At 44.8% G+C, this 21,091-nt stretch overlaps 2 protein-coding genes across 4 annotated transcripts in view; one reads left to right on the top strand and one right to left on the bottom strand.

Annotated features, from left to right (window-relative positions):
• The window catches only part of Dock1 (dedicator of cytokinesis 1), a 497,567-nt gene that overhangs the window by 220,525 nt on the left and 255,951 nt on the right, over positions 1-21,091 (top strand). The window lies entirely within an intron of this gene.
• Positions 1-21,091, bottom strand: part of Insyn2a (inhibitory synaptic factor 2A) — a 56,104-nt gene that overhangs the window by 11,123 nt on the left and 23,890 nt on the right. Inside the window, exon 3 of one of the 2 annotated variants that reach the window (XM_057777088.1) lies at positions 4,922-4,993. The exons of the other annotated variant lie outside the window; for it this stretch is intronic. Coding sequence (XP_057633071.1) covers positions 4,922-4,993 — 72 coding nt within the window. The remainder of the gene's footprint in view (positions 1-4,921; positions 4,994-21,091) is intronic. 2 annotated transcript variants of the gene reach the window in all.

Below are 21,091 nucleotides of genomic sequence, written 5' to 3'. Positions count from 1 at the left end.
CCAGAAAGGGACCAACTGAGCCCTGAACCCAGGGCTCCCAGATGTGGGAGACTGGCTCTGACTTCCAGGCTAAGGCTAAAGCTTCCAACTTTTGCTTGGTCTATTTGCCCCTGAAGATTTCAAGACCTTTTGTCCTTCTGGTAATTTTCCCCCGTCATGTATTTTTCCATGGCATTCTCCGACTTTATAGCGAGATATGTACTGCCACCCATGACAAAGGCATCCATACAAGACCATGTCCATCTCCTTCACAAAGCAGGCAGCCTGGTCTTGAATACAACACCATCCTTTCCTCCCTGAGCCAAGCCCTACTAGATGCACAGGATTTGTTCTGCTCTGTGGAGAAGACAGCTGGGTTTCCAATGTTTAAATGCGAGACAGATGGGGTCAAGTTCATTGTCCTGTAGGGCTGTCTGCCAACAAGCAGGTATGACAAATTGCAATTTGGGGACATTGGCAGCTTTCACGGCCCCTCGTGTACTTTGGCTTCTAAGATAACCATGGCCATGTGGCATTTTAAAAATCTCCCAATTTGGAATCCGCTTTAGCCTTCCTCAATCCCAGACATGCCCCTAGCAGGCAGTGGCTGAAATATTAAAGTGCAGGTCTATTGGTGCTCGACACAGGAATACAGTCTCCTCTCCTCTGTGCTAAAGCCAGGCTTTGGACAAACCACAAGGACCTGACCTTGAGCTAAGCTTTCCCCTTTTGCTCAGATTGTCGTCATAGAGACAGTCAGTTTCTGTCTCCCATGATGTACCAGTTTTTTTTGTATTCAGATGGTACCCTTAACTGATGTGCCCCATTAACCATGATCGGTCTTCCTTGTGTGATGTTGCTGACACCTACCCAAGGCTATTGCTATTGAGTTGACAGGTCTCTCTCTCTCTCTCTCTCTCTCTCTCTCTCTCTCTCTCTCTCTCTCTCTCTCTCTCTCCCCCCCCCCCCCCCCGACTCTTCAGTGTTCTACAACCGTCTGCTTGCCAAGAAATATGCTGCATTTCTTCCTGGACTTTTTTTTGCCCTTTGTATTTATAATTGAAATGATGTGACTTGAATATTATAGATACCAGTAAATTATTCTTGTCTTTGGGGAAGAGGGTGATATCAAATAAAATGCACAGAAAGAATAGGGGCAGCTCCAGTGTGCACCCAGGCTTCTCTGAGGTCTGGTTCTGTCACATGGCATGACATTATTTTCAAGACAGGGAAGCAGCCATGACTCCTAGAAGATAATCTACATTTAGAGGAAATGCTCAGGCTTCACTGCAAAAGACAGCCAACACCTTAAAGCATATAAGTGAAAGATTTCAGTATTTATCATTGAAATAGAAATAACATACTTATGCCAGACAGATAAGAGTTTCTGTGGTTTCTCCCAAGACAGTGGGTTCTCAGGTCATGAACAAGGCTACATTTTTCTTGTCTTTAACATTTGTTCTCGTGAGCCTCAAACAACTTTTGTGTCATTGGAGACACTGTGAGAGGAACTGTTGTGTTTGATCTCTAATAAAGAATGGCAGGAGCTGGGTGTAGTGGCGAACACCTTTAATCCCAGCACTTAGGAGGCAGAGACAAGTGGCTCCCTGTTAGTGTGAAGTCAGCCTGGTCTATACATGAGTTTCAGGATAGCCAGGGCTACATAGTGATGCCCTAGCTCTAGACCAAACCATACAAAGAATGACAGGAATATAGAGGGTAAGGTTAGGTGAGTTTGTGTGCTCCATTTATAGAAACAGTGATGCTTTATTGAACACTAGTTACAAGATTCAGTGAAACAGGGACTTAAGGGATTGTGGGAACTCCAGCTGGACTGTTAACATGCAGAATGTTCCAGAACTTGTTTATTAAGCCAGAGTAGATTCTGTTTACATGTTTGGCCTTGCAGTTTGTTGTTTATTTGTTTGTGTTTTCTTGCTCTGAATGGAATGGAAGAGAGAGATAAAGTTGCACTCCTCCTTCCCCATCCTCTGCGGATGCTTCTGCATTTGTTCAGGGCCTGATGGAGCCTCTGCAAGGCAGGAAAAGCCTCTTTTCTATCCTGCTTATGAAAATGTGTACTACCAAATCTTTTTTTTTTTTTTTTTTGGTTTTTCGAGACAGGGTTTCTCTGTGGTTTTGGAGCCTGTCCTGGAACTAGCTCTTGTAGACCAGGCTGGTCTCGAACTCACAGAGATCCACCTGCCTCTGCCTCTAAAGGCGTGTGCCACCACCGCCCAGCTCCACCAAATCTTATTGTCAGTGAACAGGCCTCTGGGGGCTGATGGGAATCCGCTGGTTTATGCAGGCAAACCAGAGGGATTAGCGAGCCTCTGCCTTTGTATTTCATGAGTCTTCCTGAGGTTCTGGTACATTCTTCTGGTGCCTGAACACCCACTGCTCTTTTGGATGACCTTTGGCAAATGTGCTTGGATTCATGCAGAATGCTGGTTGAGCCAATTCAACGTGGTATCCACTCTAGGCTAATTCCCCCGAAAGACAAATTCTTATCCTTCTCTGACTCATTAAATCACTTTTAATATCACTTTTTATGTAAGTCACCCCTGGATTTAGAGCTAAATTTATTTAAATTATTTCAGTTACATTGGACAGTGTCCTAATAAATTCTCTTTTCAATCACCCACAAAATGTTAAGTAGTTTTAGGCTGAACATGCTCATCCCATGAAGGTTCTCTGGAAGTCCCTGCCACTTCGGTCTAGTCACAGTGGAAGACTGGATGAACTCTGGCGCTGGAAGTGGGCTGAACCCCAGGGAGGAATTGCTGGATGCACACTCGCAGGCCTTAGTCTTATTAATGTCATCAGTTAAAAATGGAATGTCCTGGTTAAAGACATTTACTGTTGATTTAAAGTCCTTATCCACAGTTCGGACTTAGTGCCAAGATCCCACCAGGCATGCACGTCTGAAAGGTGATTTCAAAGTTCCCACCAAGCATGTGCATCTGAAAGGTGGTTACAAATTTTCCACCAGGCATGCACATCTGAAAGGCACTCCCTCTGGAATTGAAACATGGAGTTCTACATAGAAAAACCTCTCATGGTGCTTGATTCTTTTTACCTCTAAACTGATGGCAGCCAAGAACAATCGAGAGCCTCACGCCCTAGCCAGGGTTGCTGGGAGCTTCCTGGATCTTTGTCTGTTGCCCATTCCTTAGCCCTTTACTTGGGCCTCTTACAAAATCCTGGTGCAGGATGGATTCAACATGGTGGGCCTTCTCAGCTCCAGCTCTACTGATGCCTTGGACCCAGCGACTTTATTGTCATGGGCTTTCCTATGTATTGCAGGATACCAACAGCACCCTTGGCTTCTTTCTACCCATCGGGTACCAGTCATGCATGCCCACCTATGCCCAACGAATCCCTCAGATTCTGCCCATTGTCCTGTGGGAGTCAGAACCTCAGTGCCCACACCTAGCTGTGGTTTCTTCTGCCAGCACCCTGACAATATTTCCATGTGATCCAGCTCTGCTTTTAAAGACCCGAGACTGTATCTGGGATGCTCAGCCTGGGTTATCATGGTCATATCTCTGCAGCAGCTCAGCACAGGAGCTGACGAGTGTGAGACTGAGTGGCCTGAAGCCTTCCTACTCTGTCCAGGTGTGATTTCTTTGTGTAGTGGTAGTGACATTTTGTTCACTGTTGTTTTATTGTTTTGTTTTGTTTTGTTTTTATAGGGGAACAAGGAGAATCCTGTCTGTAGTTTTAGACATAACAAAAACTACTTAGTTACTACTGGGCTTTTTTTGTGATAATTTTACAGCTACTAAAATTATTTTTTTTTAAAGAAGATATACAGACAGCATTAGGTATAGGAAAAGATGCTTACTAACCATCCGGAAATGTAAACCAAAGCCACAAGGAGACATTGCCTCAGTTTATAAAAACAACACTACTGTTAGTTGTTGAACCGGATGTGAGGAAAGGAGGATGCTGTTGTTGGGATGTGTGCCACCACAACCACTATGGAAAACCCTGTGAACTGTCCTCAGCCAACCCCAGCTGTCACCGTAAGGCCTACGCCATTACTCATGGGCATACACCCAACAGAAAGGAGCTCAGTGTTATCTCAGAGATGGCTGCACTTACCACTGCAGCCCAGTTCACGCCAGCCAAAACACGGGAGCCCTCTCAGCCTTCGACCTCATTCTTCAAGTATACAAACAGACCAAAGCTATAACACCTATTACTGTGGCCACAGTTAGTAAAAATTACACACACACACACACGTACACACATGAGGGGGAAAAAAGACAGCAATTTCTGCAAGTTTTGACGATGCCTTAAAATCTTATTACTGTCAAGGACCTAAATGTAACTTTTGCCTGCTGACGGTTTCTGATCTATTCTTGTGGGTGTCAATCATTACAAAGTTTATATAAAAACAAAACACATGACAAGCTTTTGTAGTTTCCTGGGACGGGATCCTACCTCAGGGGAGGAGAGAACCACAGACCTTGTGAGTTCCTTGAGAATACCTGTCCATATGATGTGAGCAGAGGGGACCTACCATGTACTCCTACACTATACAGTGTGGATCCACGCCTTTGATCCATACCATCTCATGAGCATATATTTTACTGTTTTGCTGGAGCACACTTTTGTGCTCCAGGCTATAGATTCCCAAGGAGCAAGCCATCAAAATGATACTGGCTCCCTAGACTGGGATGGTGCATTTGCAAGACAAACGTGTTCACGCTGCTCTTCTTCAACCTGGGATTATATACCTGGGCAGTGGGGGTTGGGGTTTGGTAGAAGGATGACTGTTTAGACCTAGCTTAGAACTATGGCCAAAGAAGGATCTTTACTTTTTTTTTTTTCTCTGATGGAATCTTCCCAGCATGGTCCCAGTGATTCTCGCATTAGTGGGTAAACAAGCATTTGTCCGTCAGAACAAGAAAGTGGGAAGAGAGTGTTAACGTACCTATAGATAATACATGCACTGTTCCTGCACGTGTCACAGTTAGCTGTGTCTTGCCCCGTCCGATATGAAAGCCTACAAGATAAGAACAGGAGAGCATTACAAACAGCGGCTGGGGGTGGGGGGCCCGGCCGCTGGCCTCACATAGCTGAAGCCTCAAATCAGACGCCTTCCCGATGGTGAGGTACTTGTGATCATAGGAACTGACGCCTCTGTGTTTACCACTGAGCTCCTGTCTGTGCCTTTATGGTACCAGCCAGTACCCGTCTACAGCCAGGATGTCACTGAAATTAAATTTAGAATGTGAACAGACGCTCCCGGATGACGTGTGTAATCTGATTGCGTTATAACCACGAGGAGTGGGATGTTTCAAAGTAGCTTTATGTTTATTGCATCTTTTAAAATATCTACCGGAGAAACCCATGGGTTTAAAGGCTGACAATTGCCTGGTTTTGTGACCTACCAACTCCTGTCCTGCTAGAGCAGGGTTTGACATGCATGGCCTCTGCCTCAAATCCTACCCCAGCCTCCATAACCCATCTGTCTAGCCTTCCAAGGATGGATTTTATGTTGTTAAATGCTTGAAAAAGAATCCAAAGAATAATATCTATAACACGATTCAATTATGCATGTCTCCAAGGGGTTTCATTCCAACCATAAAGATTGTGATTTAAAACATAGGTGAATATGCATATAATTTCTTTTGCTTTTTGCCTTTTGGTCTATAAATCCCAGAATATTCCCTCAGTGGGTCTGTAGAGAAAACAGCTTCTGGCGCCTGTGACTGTATCTCTCCTCCTGTCAAGACTTCTAACGTACTCTCCGGCTGTGCCGGCTGCTATATGATGGCTTTATAAGGGCATTACATGGCAGACTTCAGTTCTCTCTGGAGACCATGCAGGTGTTTAAGGTGTGTGTGTGTGACACATGCATGTCAGAGGTTGTCACTTTCTCATAAGATTACAAACTTTAGCATTTTTTTTTTTTTTTGTAGCATAGTATTGAAACTTGCTTTGTTTTAATGGATTAGATTTTCTTCTCCAGGTCAGGTTTACCTGGAAGATATCTTGGACCATTCTCCCTCCAAGAACCTTGTGTGTGGTGCTCTGTGCTCCCTCCCAACTACTCTCCCCTAGCTAGACTTTCTGCTCCTTCTAAGACTCCTGCATACTGTATTCTAAATATTATTGCACCCAGGGTTCAACAGGAGCAGCCGAATCTGTTTGGTTGATGGTGGGAGAAATATTTCCACCTGGATTGATTTCTAATCACGTTGTGGGCAGATCTGCATGGACCAGCAAGGGAGAGCCCTGTGTACAGTGGCTGTGTCAACACCAGTTGTGTGTTTGTATCATCTTTCGCTGTGTATACTGTGTGCATATGCATCATGAGTTTCCAATTGAAAATAACATTTGTTTCCTCATTTATATTTTGCGTTATGTAAACATCTGACAAAAAAGCATTGGCTGCTCAGTACTGACATTGTCTCTGTGGACTCAGTAAGTGCAGGCATGACTTTGAGTTCAGTGCCATTTATTTGAGTTTGGTGTAGCTTATTTGTTAATCAAGTGATCACATTCTGCCCCACAATGTTGCCAAAAATTGCCTAGGATTCACTGAAAAGGAGTTAGAATCACAGTATCACAGTGTTTGTACTGCCCCTCTGCTATCCTGGGCTCCTTTGGACACCCATAACTGGCCTTTCCCCTGGGCTTCTTGTCCTCCCTCTGTTCTTCCCCATACATGGCAGTTCTTGCTCTTAGCTCTTGCCCTCCAGTGGGCAAGCCCCATGTATACACACTGACTCCTTATCCCTTCCTAGACAGGGACCTCCTGGGTATGCATAGGGTCGTTCTCTTTTCAGTTTATTCAAATGAGCTTGGCCCTCAGCTTGTTCTTGATCTTAGCCACCATACAGTGAGCAATAGGTGCTGGACTTGAGTCCACATCCCTGGTGTGACTTCCTAGCAGTGTCATGCTGATGTGCTGCCACTCTGGTGGGCGCGGTTGCCCACGAAGTTCTGCTGTCCTAATGGGTATGAGCCATAGAGAGATAGTGTACCCAGTAGTCTTCTGTGCTAGCCACATCCAAACTCTCGGTGCTTAAAGAAGACTCCTGTGGTCACTAACCACTGTCTGGGGCACTCATAGGTGCACTTTAAGCTCCTAGAACCTTCCTGCCCTAGACCTCACTATAACCTCTACTGGGCCTGATCAGCGTCACACCCCATTTTTGCTCAGTCACTTCCAAGCCTCAAGAGTCTCACTTGTATTAGCGCCTGGAGTCTTCCAATTAATTATTCTCTTCTCATTTTATAGAACAGAATCCATCCACACTCCAGGCCCTGGATCTCATTATTCTTATACCCCAGGCTTCTGATGTTCTGTGCTGCCTTGCCTCTATCCAGGGACCTGTGTTTTTCACTACATGTAATTGGCAGCTAGGGATAGTCAGTGAATCCGAAAAATGACAGGACAAAGGCTTCAGGCACCAGAGAGTCACAAGAGGACCCTCCTCCAGGATGGTGGAATACTTTAACAAGAAACTGTCCTTTCTAAGCTCTCCTGAGAAGACTGTGCTAATCACTTATAAAAGGCACACATATCCATCCCAGACAGTTAGCACGTACCTACTAAGTCAAGCATGGTTGTGGCCGTCCAGAAGCTAATTGGAATGATGCTAAGTGCTTACCCTTATGAAGTGCTCAGCAGAGGAAGAGGCATGTGGCCACCACACAGGGAGGACTGGATGGTCTCCTAAGACTGGTCAGTCACATTGCTGTTTTCTTGGAGGTATTTTCTATCAGCTTTCCCTGTCTGAGACTTACGTTCAAGACTTCATTACCTACCAGAACTCTCTTGGAGGGCCCTTTCTGAACGTTTCTAGCAGTTTCTGTAGTACCCTTGCTGTGTTTGACATTTAGAGGAATCAGACAAGTTAGAGAGGGATGAACTTGGGATCAAATGTAAAATGTTGACCTGTACTGTGTGACTCACTCTCTCCAGGGCTCCTGCCAGCAGCAACTGTCAATCAATGACCCAACTGGAATTTTATCCATTGAAGGAGTGTTCTCCATACAGGACTTTTGACTAAGGAATCTGTTGTGTTCTGTGCTAACTGATCATGGCCTTCCAAGCTGGAGGATTAGGCTTAACTGATCATGTGAGGGCCACATTAATAACAGGGCTGCAGTATCTGAACTGGGTCTGTGTTGCAAACGTAGATATAACAGATACATCCCTCCACTCAAGGACTATTTAGCCTCTGAGATGAGATGAGATTGGCACATTTAGGGTGGTATGGTCATGGATCAGAAGGCAAGAACACCAAGTGACAACCAACAATATTGCCGGTTTCTCCCTCTCCCCTCAGAACCCTATCCATAAAGCCAGCATTTGGAAGGACTGTCTCTCTGTCTCACTACTGTAACTGAGAAGAACACAAAGCTTGGACCACTACAGCAAGAGCTTCTTCAGGGACAGTAGGCATAGATCTCAGGTGAATCAGAAGTTCCTGGATGTAAGAGCTTATGTCACTGACCTAAAAACAACCGAGACATTTTGACCAGTCTTTTTTTTTTTTTTTGGTCTGAGAAGTACTAACTTTGTAAATTTTTCCTATTACTTGCTTTGAGGCGTCAATGCTCCATACTCGATTATGAGTTCATCCTCAATTCAGTAGCTTGTCCCATTGGCTTATTCTGTTAATGTGACTATGGCCAACTCTTACAGTTGGGCTTTGTTTTCTTAAGGTCCTGAACAACACATGAATCAAAGGGCATATGAGTGCCACAAGGAAGTGGAAGGATACATTGTGAAAAGTTCTGGTCTCACAAGATGATCCCCTCTGGGCTCCAGGGACAAACACATCTGTCCCATGTAAAGACAGCATAGCACTCCCCATGTCCCACTGTAGGGACCTATAAGCTTTTAGTATGAACCATAGATATTGGACTTGAGAAATAAGATCCAGCACCAAGGACAGCACCCAGACCAAGAGGCAGTCTTTAAAATGAGTTTAAGATCATTTTCTCCAGTGTGTGTGTGTCCATGTGTCTGTGTGTCCCTGTCCTTCCTTCCATCCATCTCTCTCTCCATCTATCTGCCCATCCCCATTCATGAGTGTGTATCTCTGCAAAGGTAACCATGTACATGGAACCTGCATGCATCCATGTGTGTGTAGTTCCAGATAGCTCTGAGTGTCAAGCCCCAGGCACTTTCTTCTGTTTGTTTAGGACTGAATCCTGTTTGTCTGGAACAAGTAGACAAGGCTATTTGTGAGTTCCCAGGATCTTTCTTTATGTCCCATCTCGTGATCACCAGCATTATAAGAACATGCCAATAAACCCAGCTTTTCATATGGCTTTCTGGTGATTGAATGCTCACGCTTGCAAGGCAAATACTTTAGTGACTGATGCATGTCCTCAGCCCTGTGTACCCTTTTTTCTTGACTCTAGTTCACCATTCCAAGTCAGAACTCAAATCCATCGCCCAGAGCTTCTTTCTTTTTGCTGCTGCTCTTTGAAAACAACTTTGTGTTGGATTGGGGTTTCTGTACTTAACGAAAGGTAATGTTAGACTTGAGAAAATAGGATCCAGCACCAAGGACAGCATCCAGGCCAAGGGGCAATCTTTTAGAGATCAGTTTAAAACCGTGTGTGTGTGTGTGTGTGTGTGTGTGTGTGTGTGTGTGTGTACAAGGCACAGGTAACTAGACATGATTTACAAGCTTGATGTGGGTGTGAAGAATATGACTTTAGGGGAATCTGGACAAGGACTTGGTGTTCCGTGAAAATACAATTTAGACAAGCTTGTTCCACGGGGCACTTCTGGTAAAGACCATTCATGGGGTCACTTCTGCTTTGTTATAAAACCTGATTTCTCAACAAGGCATTACACCATTTAAAAAGAGTGCAGCGCATGTGGTTTGCAGAATACAGCCTGTATGTCTGGGTGTCACTGCGCTGAGAACCAGATGGATGCCTTCTTGTAGTGGCCAGGGTTCCCTGATTTCAGTTTGGCATTCCAGTCTCCCTAGCTATGGAATGCTTTCATACTCATTTCCTCCAGTTCTTCAGTTGTTGTTAGTAAAAATCCCTGAATACATAAATATAAATACGTGTTTTTCTATAAGTGTATTCCCCTTTCATACATTTTTGAAAAAGCATTGGTAACAGTTCCTGTGTGGGATTCTCCAGTGTTTCTTTTTACTGGAGATGAATTATCAAAGAAAAAAGGAAGGGAGGTACAGGGCTGGGCTGCTGCAGTGGTTTTTATAGCACCCCACAGGGATGCTAAAAGAAGAAGGATGGATGCCAGTCTCAGCTGAGATATGCCAAGGTGCTGTCCTGTCCTGGGCTCCAGAGATCCCATGGGCCAAGGGAAGAGAGTGATAGGTGGTAGGAAGCGGTGTGAGGCATACAGGGGAAAGGTCATTTGGGGTTCCCTTCTAATCCCCATCCAAGCTGCTTGTTGTTGCTGACACCCTGAACGATCTGCAAGAGACAGGGCTCATGGTTCTTGACTAAACAAGATTAAGCAAAAGTCAAACACTACTTGTTTGGGTAGAAGATCAGAAAGTAAAAATGGAGGAGGGGATAAGGAGGAAAAGAGGAGTTAGGAAGAAATGAAGGGGCAGGGACAACCAGGCAGAAGGGGAGAGGAAGGGGAAGGAAGAAGAGGGAGAAGAAGGGGAGGAAGAGGTGGAGGAAGAACAGAGGACTAGAGAGAGGAATAGGAGGGGACGGGGAAGAAAAGGAGGAGAAAGAGGATGGGGAAGAAGAGTAGGAGACAAAGGCAGGGAAGAGGGCGTCCAGGATGAGGTCACCCCTCCCTCTGGTTTTAAGAAGCAGAGCCCAATGAAGTTCTAAGATTGCTGAGGAAACTGTCTAGGATGGGCATGTTGGTTTTCTGGCCTCAAACAGTAACACTGACATTGTTTTGACTGAGGTCAGTGTTCCTGCAGCCACAGTGATGTCTGTGCTCCCCCCCCCCCCATAAGATCTTTTTGTTTTCGTGGTATTGAGAATCAAACTCGTGACCTTGCACAACTATGTAAACAACCTCAGCTCCACTGCAAGGGATTATTCAAACATGGGGGAATGACTGGAACACTAGCTACCAGGGAAGCGGAGGTGAGGGATGAAGAGCTGCTGAAGTCTAGGACTATTCAAAGGGGAAAATAGGAAGTGGGGAGAAGAAAGAAAAGTGGAGGAAGAAACAAGGAGGGCTGGAGAAATGGCTCAGAGCTGGAAACCCAGGCTCAGTTTCCAGCTCCCACACGGCAGCTCACAACCATCTCTAACTCCAGGACCAGGGGATAAGGCATCCTCTCTGACCTCCACAGGCACCAGACACTTTACACTGTGTACATATGCATGCAGGTAGAGCACCCATGCATGTAAAATAAAAACCAGCAGATCTGAATGAAAAAGAGAAAGGGGGACAGAGAAAGCAGGGAGACCTTAAATTCTCAACCTGAAACTCCCTTGCTCTCCCCCGTCTTGGTGGCAACATTAGTCTTTGTACTGAGTCTAATTTGGCACCAACACTCCGGAGAGCCCTTCTCTCAGCATTGCCTGTGTTGTGGCCTGCAGTGTGTTATGGGTCCTTCCTCCCAAATTCTGCATGATACAGGGGACAGCAAGTGACCTTGTAGCTTATTCACTGTATTTTAAGTGGCATATTAATTTTCAACAAGGTCACATTTCTAGCACTGAACAAAAGCATTTGGGATGATACGAACGTCAAGAGTGACCCTCCAAGGGTGGGTTTTCAAAACACTAGTTACATAGAGTTTTGGAACTGTCACAATGTATTAACACAAAGGTAGCATCCTTGTGCTGTGGGTATGGCCCTCAGCCAAAGATGACATTTCCTGAAGACAAAAAAAAAGAAATGACTGTCTCTACTCTCTGTGATAATTTCTGTTATCTAATTTATCCTTTTAATTTGTGGGGGGGGGGCTTTTCTCACCCACCAATTTTTCCCCCTTTTCTTCTGCATTCCTGCCCAGCTGTCCCTTTCTTGATAGCTAAGCCATCGTTTGCATCAGCATCTTAATGGGCTTTTTCATACAACAGTCTCAAAGCAACTTTAACTAGAGGCACCAGATACCTCTGCTAGTGGCAAGAAATTAAATTTCAAAAGTGGTCAGAGTTGGCTGTTGTGGGGAACCTCATAGGTCTTGAAGCTTCCAGAGAAGCAGGCCCAGCTTGTTTTTGCATCTGAAACCTCACAAGGAATTTGCTAGATCATGTACTGGAAGTGTACCTAGTTTATATATCAGCTCTTCCGTTGCTAAAGTGAATATAGACTTTCCCAATATATCCACAGAAACATCTACATCTGCTGTAAGCACTGGAGCCTACAGAGATGTAAGCGATTGTATGCCAAGATTCAGGGAACATCTGATTAAAGCTTTGTGGTGTGTGTGTGTGTGTGTTAATATGTAGGTGTGCCTATGTGGAGATGTGGAGACCAGATGTTAACATGAGGTATCTTCCTCCATCACTCCCAATGTTTTTTTTTTTTTTTTTTTTTTTTTTTTTTTTGACTGAACCTGGAGCTCACCAATTAACTAGCCTGACTGGTTAGTGAGCAGGGATTCCCCTTTCTCTTCACTCCTGTCTTCAGCACTGGTGTTACAGAAATGCCCAACTGTGTGCTGGCAATTCCAACTCGTATCTTCATGCCTGCAAGACAAGCATTTTGCCCATTGCTTTAAGTTTCTTCAAACAAATAGCAGGTTGGTTTTCACACCAACTCCAAGGTCATCTATTAATTAATCAGAAGCAGGGTGGGCCCTCTTGGTTGATGGTCCAACTGGGTTCCTTTGCCCAGCAGCTGCTTCCCAGCTGAGTAAGGCTTAGCAGTTGTGTGATCCTTGCTGAGTCTGGGTCTCCAATCAGACAACGTGGGTTGTTGCAGATGAACACAGGGTCACAGTCATCTCCGCTGTGGGCGACACTGTTTGAGGCTCTCATTCCTACCCCTTTAAAAAGCTGACACCTATGCAGCTGCCTATCTCCTGTCTTCCTCGAGCTCTGGAGGACCACCCTGGCAGCTGCCCTTCTCCAGTCCCTTGCTGGTTCTTATCCATTCTCCATTGGCCTTCGTTGCCAGGGCTTCCAGCCTTCTATTTGCCCAGCTGTTGTCTAACATGTGGGTCCCAAGGGAGGTGGCAATTAAAGTCTGTGGAAGCTTGGGACAAATGAACAGAAATGTAAATGAACCAAGATGTGACTTTGTCTAAGCAGATCGCTGAGAGTCCGGTTGATCTGTTCGAGTGAAATTTACCTGGCCGTTGAGTAAAACTCTAGAGAACCCCTTGGTGTTTTATGGACATGGTGTAGCGGTTTATCTATTAGAATTACCCGATGTAGTCACTGAACTGTGCGCATTTAGAGGACTCTAGCTGTTACTGGCTGTTCCATGATTAGTTTCCTATGGTCTGTGTAAACAGCAAGGCCCGTCCAACTAAACATGAACAGATTCCCCACCTTTATCCAGATCATGTAGTGGTGTTAGGGGTAGGGTGGGGGTGCTCTCACTGAGACCACACTCCTTTTTCAGATACTTATCTATTTATCCTGAACATGGATTTGTGAATTCCAGATTTCTAAGATGTGTTGTGTGCACACACACGTGCACATATGTAGCTCGGTGGTAAACATTTAAATATCTTCCTAAGTCACTACCTACCCACTTCTTATTGGTGTCTCTCACCAATTCATCTAAACCTGCAGGCAAACAAGCTCGAGGGAACCACCAGTCTCCCTGCCACCTCCACGTGCTTACTCTAATGCTGTACAGTTGTTCTGTGCCTCGCTCTTCTGTGGGTGCTGAGGATCAACCTCAGGCCCATGTTTGTGCAGCTGGCACCCAACCAGCTGGACTGTGTGCTAGCCCCTCCACCCCATTATCCACTGAATAAAACAGGAGTCCAGTCTGGTTGACTGCACCAAGGGAGATTTGAGAATCCCATGTTATAAGGACGATCCCTCAAAGAACATTACATGTTCGACAACATTCTGTTGCTCAGTTCCCGTGCATGGAGTGTTGGGGGGCCAGGCTGGGAATTTCAGCCTGAATAATGCAGACATGCTGAGTTGGAACACATCCCTAGGAAGCTGAGTTGGCTCTCTCTTCATCCTATTTGTCTCAACCTAACCCTACGATAGGGTGAAATTCTTAAAAGAAAAGAAAAAAATGTTACTTCTCCCAAATCAAGAATTGAGATGGCAACCCGTAAGGCACCACCCTACCTGCAAACCATTTGCTGTCTTGCTCAGTTTCAAGATGATGCCCGACAGTCCTGATTATTTCTATTTTGTGTTCTAATTATTGACTTTAAGAACTCTACAGCACAGAATCCCAGCATGCTTGCCTCACAGAGTCTATCCAATACTTCCTGTATCTTGATGCCCTGCATGATCCTTGGTGGGTGTTGGTTTTAATTGCTTGGACATCTAAAATCTACAGGCCCATTTTTCAAGTTGAAGAACGTGCTTCTATGTCTTGGAAGCAGATTTGCATGCCTTTGAAAAGCAGCATCCTTCAATGGCCCAGTCTCCAAGGTTCTTGCTAACCACCTCCTTTCCAAGCAACCCTGCACATCCTCCCAAAAGTTCTAGTGCTCTGGGAGTCTCCATGGACCACTCCACAGTGGGTTAGCGATATAGGGACACTTTCTCCTGTACATCACTTGAGGTCATTTTGTTGACCAGGACCCTGTCTTCTGCACTTCCTGCATCCTCCTCTGATGAGAATGTGGGTGTAGCCTCTTTATCTGTCATTCCTGATGAGTAGAAAGCTAACACCTGTTTCCTTCCCCATATTAAACTTCAGCAAACAATCCCCACAGAGGAGTCCATCAGTGCCAGTTGGCCCATTAGCCTTTCCCGTCTCCCTTCACCAGAATGTAGGCAAGGTTCTAGTGAACTTGCAGTATGCTGTATATATCGATGATGCGAAGATGTTTTGAACAATGACTGGATGAATGGATACGTGAGCAAATGGATAATATGTATGTGTGTATGTTTGTGTGTGTGTGTAATACATTTTGTTCATGGAAAGGAAAATAGTCTTGCCAGTTTGGTGATGTTCGCAGCTAGGGAAGGGATACCTGTCTAAAGACTATTAGCATTTTCCCTTTTAAATTTTTTCCAAACAAGTGAGAATAAAGGTCAATCATTTTCTGTTCCCCACACCCAGGTATGAAGATAAATGGCTCAGCCTTGCACCTTAAGCTACTCTAGTCACAGGTCTGGGAAAGGTCACTCTTTTAGCCCACCGGCACGCTGGATAAAACACCCCTCTCTGAGAAACCCCCTAATGAACTCCCTGGCTTTCCGTAGACAGTGTTGACAAACAATCCATTACTGGCTTAGCCTCTCACCAAATGTGGTGGCCCTATCATTATGGGGAGGTTCTGTGTGGACTTTTAAGTTATACTATAAATGTACAAAGCTTGCATTTTCTTTAATGTATTTATGCAGTGGAAGATATGCCCAGTTGCAAAATAATGACAATAATGATACAAACAATCCTTTTGCCCCAGAAGGCACTAGAAATATCTATTAATAAGAAGAAAGATAGCTTTTTAGGGCTGAGCAGAGGCAGGCTTGATTAATTTGTGTTCCAGGAGGAAAGTTAATGCTTAAGCTATAGTTTATTGAAAATTAATGAAAATGAATTTTTGGTGGTACTGGCTACACACAGGGAATAAAAATAAGGATTTGAGTTTATGGCACTAAGATGGATTTTCCTTCTGGCTGCCATTTCTCTCCACTTGAGTCCTATCAGTCAAACATGCTGGAATGTATGGAGGCGTCAGTTTGAAGGAGTAACTGCGCATTTGCAGGTTTTGATGATAAACACCCACAAGGGCTTTTATCTTCTATTTATAGATTCCTTTGATGTGTTTAGATTAGCTTAGTTAACAATTTTAAGTGAGGTCTTTTGCCTCTTGAAGCTTGTGTACCTTTTCAAAGCTGATCTTGCATTTGTTTGAGAAACAAATGCACAGGAACTCTCCTTGCTTAAGATTAAAATCTGCCTATCAGAGGCAGGAGTGGTAGCTCAGTAGTTAAGAACACTCAAAGCACTTGCAGGAGACCTCAGTTCTATTCCCAGCATCCACATGACAACTCCCAACTGTTTGTAATTCCAATTCCAGGGCATCTGACACCCTCTTTGATAGACACTATATACTCCTAGAACATTGCATGTATATGGTGCACAGACATAGGCAAAGCACTCGTGTACATAAAATAAAAATAAGATCTTTGCTTTTAGGCTTTTATTGCTATGAAGACACCCCATGGCTATGGCAACTCTTATATAGGAAAACACTTAATTGGGGTGCCTCATAGTTTCAGAGGTTCAGTCCATTATCACCATGGCAGAGAGCATGGCGGCATGCAGGCAGACATGGTGCTGGAGAGTCCTAAATCTTTCAGGCAACAGAAAGTGGTCTGTCTTACCAGGAGCAGCTTGAGCACAGGAGACCTCTAAACCAACTCTCACAGTGACAAACTTCCTCCAGCAAAGCTACACTGCTTAACAGTGTCACTCCTTTTCGAGGCTATTTTCTTCCAAGCCACCACAATCTTTAACAAATCTCTATATTTTGGTGTGATGATTTGTAGAAATCCTTACTCTCCGATATGAAATTCATCTGGGGATACAGTCAATTGTGTAACTGAAGGTGCACATGACTTTTATCACAGTACTTGGGAGGTAGAGGCAGGTGGCTCTCTGTCTGCCTGGTCTATAGAGCAAGTTCCAGGGCCAGTCAAGCTACACAATGAGACCCTCTGTCAAAAATAAAAAATAAATAATAAATTTTTTAAAAAACTATTTGTAGTTGAAAAGTCCCTACTTCAACAGCATCCTTCCCCAGGGTTTCCTCATCCCGAGCACAGTTTCTATCAGGGCTTTGGAGTAATTCCGTGTTTATTTTATACTGTTTCAGAGCCTTCTGTCTTGATCCTCACCTGCTTCTATTTGCTGTTTTTAGGTTGTCTTGAAAAGTTTGACTTGGTTTATTGTTCACACATTGCTCTAATTTGAATCAGTTTGAGGAAGTTTGAGGAAGTAAAGCCTGGCTATTGGGTAGTAGTGACTCCATGAACCAGTCATCTGGTGAGCTGTTCCATCAGAGCAGAACCTAGACCTGCTGTTGCCCGAGAAAGGCCTACTCCCCTCTTTGCATGTGCAGACCTGCTGTGTCCCCATTTTCAAGGATTTGCAAAATCTCCCACCACCTACCTGTGAACTCAGACACTCCCTCTCTCTGACCTCGGACAGCCTATGAGGCACACCCAAGCTTCAGTTCTCCCAGGGAAGTCACTTTCCCTCTTTCCCTGGGATTGTTCTCTGGAGGCTCACAAATGCTCTGCACATTGCAGGTTGTTCCACATAGGTGTAGTACTTGACGTGCCTAGCTCAGAGGGGCCCTACCTGGGCACTCTCACTCCTAGTCACTCTGCCTCAGACCCAATGGAAACTAGAGGGAAGAGACTTTTGCATTGCTTAGCAAACATTGCATGGGTTTTGAAAAAAAGTATTTGAAAACCAGAACTCACATTTCTTCTTCCTTTTTTAAATCTGAATTCTGGAACACAAATCCATAAATTTCATAAATGTTCATGTCATGCCTTGAATTGCTCATTTTATCTGCAAACGGGGTTTCAGAGTCTCCTAGTGGCTCAGTGGTGAGGTTTCTATTCACTGGCCAACTTGAAAGGCTGAGGAGGTATTTGAAAGCTCTTTTGGCATTCTGCTCAGGAAGATTATTTAAATTCCATTTTCAGGTGTATATGATACCTACATGAAGCCCAAAGCAAGAATGAGAAATGCGGCTTATACGCTTACAAATATATTTAGCTTTATTTTTTTCTATTTTAGGGAGGGAAAGACTTATCATTTCCAAGAACTTCATACCAGTATTTACAAAGCTATCTATTTATTTGTATATTTACACAGCCATAAAGAAGGCTCACCTGCGAGTTAAAGGAAAGCACATACTTGGAGGGCCCTGGCAGGCACGTTCATTTCAAAAGTCACAGAAATAATAGACTTGAATGTGGGATGTGACTATTTTATCACAAATCTATAAAAGCTATGTGTTGTAATAGAAAAACAATCCTTTCCCTAAAATCTGCTAGTAGAACGCCACTTCCACGGCCGGCATTGGTAGTCCTGGGAGAGAAGAGGCATTGGGGAGAGGAGGCAAGGGAAGGGGCAGCTGGATGGGCCTGTTCTCCATGTGTGACGACCAGAAGGCGGGGCTTTTCCTCAACACATTTTATGAATATTTTCAGATGGCTGCTGAAGGTGTGAGAAAGCCAAAGCTATGGTGACTCCATCTTGACTCCCTATGAGTGCAGTGTTTCTCTCAGAGGCGAAGTTCAAAGCACAGTTCCCCTATTCTGCAATTCTCAGTTCCTCCTCATCCTCCGGAATAATCTAACCAGTGTTAACAGTAAGGAGACACCCCACATATTCTAGCCCACACGCCATGACGGCCCAGCGGCTTGCTCCTGGAAGGTAGTTCAACAGAGAAACTGACTTTAGAGGAAAGCAAGCGGTGGGGGTTGGGAGGGGGAGGTGGTGCATGCAGGCAACCACAGGGTATGAGATCCTATCTCCTACAGTTTCCCCTTCAGACACAGAAGCTTGCTTGGTAGCCTGTTCTGGTCTCGGGCTCACCATCCTCTTGTTTCAGCCATGCAAGTGCTGAGATCACAGGTGTGTGACACCACACCTATCTTCCAAGTTTCATTTAATTCCCAAATCCCCTGGGCAGGCAGGTCCACAGGCTGCAAGGCATTTGATTTCAAAGGAACAGTCAGAGGTCCTACAGGTTAGAGACCCTGCTGAGGTAGCTAGGTGAGGCCATGCCAGTGTGAATTTCTTAGCTCAGGACCTGCTGACTGCAGGGCCCTGGTCATTCCGCTTTGCTGTCCTGCCATCGCTCATTTTCTGAGAAAGGGAAAAGCAAGTGCCATGGAGACTGACCTCCCTGAGCTGGTTGTACCGTTTTAAGATGCTTGGGTTACAATAACTGCAGAGAGCCACCGAGACAGATTCATCAAGAGCATTAGAAAATGGAGAGCTGACTTTCCCAACCCCTGCAAATAGAGTACGTGAGGGGACAGGAGAGTATTGGGCAGAATTAAGGACCCTCCTGCCTCTGATTCTGCACCTAGCACAGCCTTCGCTTGCTGCCCACAGTGTCCTGCTTGCCTGTAGAACATCTTGTCAGAGCTGAGGACACCATTCAGAACTTGAGGAATCCACAGGAGTAACTCTCGGGACCATGGACGCCAGGGGAGACGGTTGGATGCTGTCTCCTCCATCCCCTCCCCTCTATTTGGGACCTTTCCCAACTAACTAGGTTCAAGACCTTTATCTTAAAGCAGTAAGTCGGTTTTGGCTATAGACAGTTTATAGCTAGGATGGGAATGGGATCACCTGACTGGACCCAGCTTTTCCTGGGCTCCAGAAGGGGGATCCTGGGAGTCAGGAACTTAGCTGTGATAGAAGAGCTTTATGATTCCCCAGGTCTCTGGCACAGCTCCCACAAGGGTATACAGATTCCATGTTGATCCTTTTGTTCTATAACTTGGATGAAGTAAACTGGCCCCTTCTGGTTTTTTGCATTATTGTGACACAGTATTTATTTCATTTGAGCCTGGGAAATTAGAGAAAAGTCCAGGGGATTTCTCATCTCCTCACAGGTTCTGAAATGCCTAATTGTGAGTGCTCCATCGTTATGAAGGCATGAAAAACAGTGTGTATATCAGTTCTATCTCTCTGGCATCAAGATGTGACTGAAAACAGCCGACTCAGGTGGGACACCTTTTTCATAGCTCAAAGGAAGCTGCCATACAATCTATAATTTTGTGTTGCACACATACACAAGAGTTTCAAAGTTAGGTGGGGGATTCATTTATGCTGGAGAAAAGTCAAGCACATACATTAACAAACTGAACGCGAATTAATAACGTACTCATTAAAGGCTGGGCCTGAATTCAGTCTGCTCACTGCCTACCTCTGTGTCCATCGTGGAGGAGATGCTTAAGTCCTCTGAGTGTGTGAATGAGTTAGATGTCTTCCTGCCTGGCGGTCACACACGAACTATCTGTACCTGAGTGTGAGCCTATATTTCAACTGAGCTGATGTAGTCCCATACTTAACCACCTAATAGTCAACACGCTGTGGTCTCTGGTCTTACTCTGTCTATGTTAATGTTTGTCGCAACATAACCATGGCTGCTCATATGTGGATTGCCTGTGGCTGCTTCTAGAATAAAGACAGAGTGAGAGCCATCTGGATATGGATCATATGGATCCTAAAGCTGATAATCTGTCTCCCCACCCACCCACCCCCTCAAATAAACAATGCTTGCTAAGATTCTGAGGTACTCCAGTGACCTCAGTCATCTCTCACCTACTTTGCTGCATAGGATTCTTTATTACCTGGTGGCTACTTCCATTTTTTATGTTGATTAAAAGAACAGATGGGTTTGAGGAAACATTAACAGAGGCCACTGTACAGTGTGTGTTAACTGTTAGTTGTTCCTGCCTTCCAAGTCTTGAAAGCAGGCAATGCTGCTCTCTCTCATCAGCCCCTGAACTTGAAGGCATTTCCATGAATGGATTTTTATATAAATGTATGTGTGTTTAATTAAAATATTATTAGTTAAACCACTGTTTGCCCCCAAATGGGAAGAACTGGGTTCTCAGGCTACCATGAAGCCATCTGCTACATGGATAAAAGATACCCCACTGACAGGACAAGGTGTTCGACCTTACAACCTTTCCTCAAGCAATCAGGCACCTTTGTGGGCCTTCTTTTAAGCATGGTCTCATGTGTTTTCTGACTTAGTTTAGCCACAGAGGTCCAGCACGTCATATCTGCTTTTCTGTTAGCTTTATTTCAAGGCCTGGCATGCTCTGGATACCCCCCGCTTCCCAAACCTGAATGCTCCAAGGGACCTGGCCTTAAGTTTAACATCTTTGAAGGTGGCCTCTCCCACAAGTGTCTGGTCTTCTCTGACTGGAAAAGCATCACTGGACTCTTACGAGTCAGTGAATATATTACTTCTGAAGAACAGCAGTTCTCAACCTGTGTGTTGCGTCTCCTTTGGGGGTCAAATGACCC

Source organism: Chionomys nivalis, chromosome 8, assembly GCF_950005125.1.
Source record: "Chionomys nivalis chromosome 8, mChiNiv1.1, whole genome shotgun sequence".
Taxonomy (NCBI): Eukaryota; Metazoa; Chordata; class Mammalia; order Rodentia; family Cricetidae; genus Chionomys; species Chionomys nivalis.
This window is presented reverse-complemented; position numbering and strand designations above follow the sequence as displayed.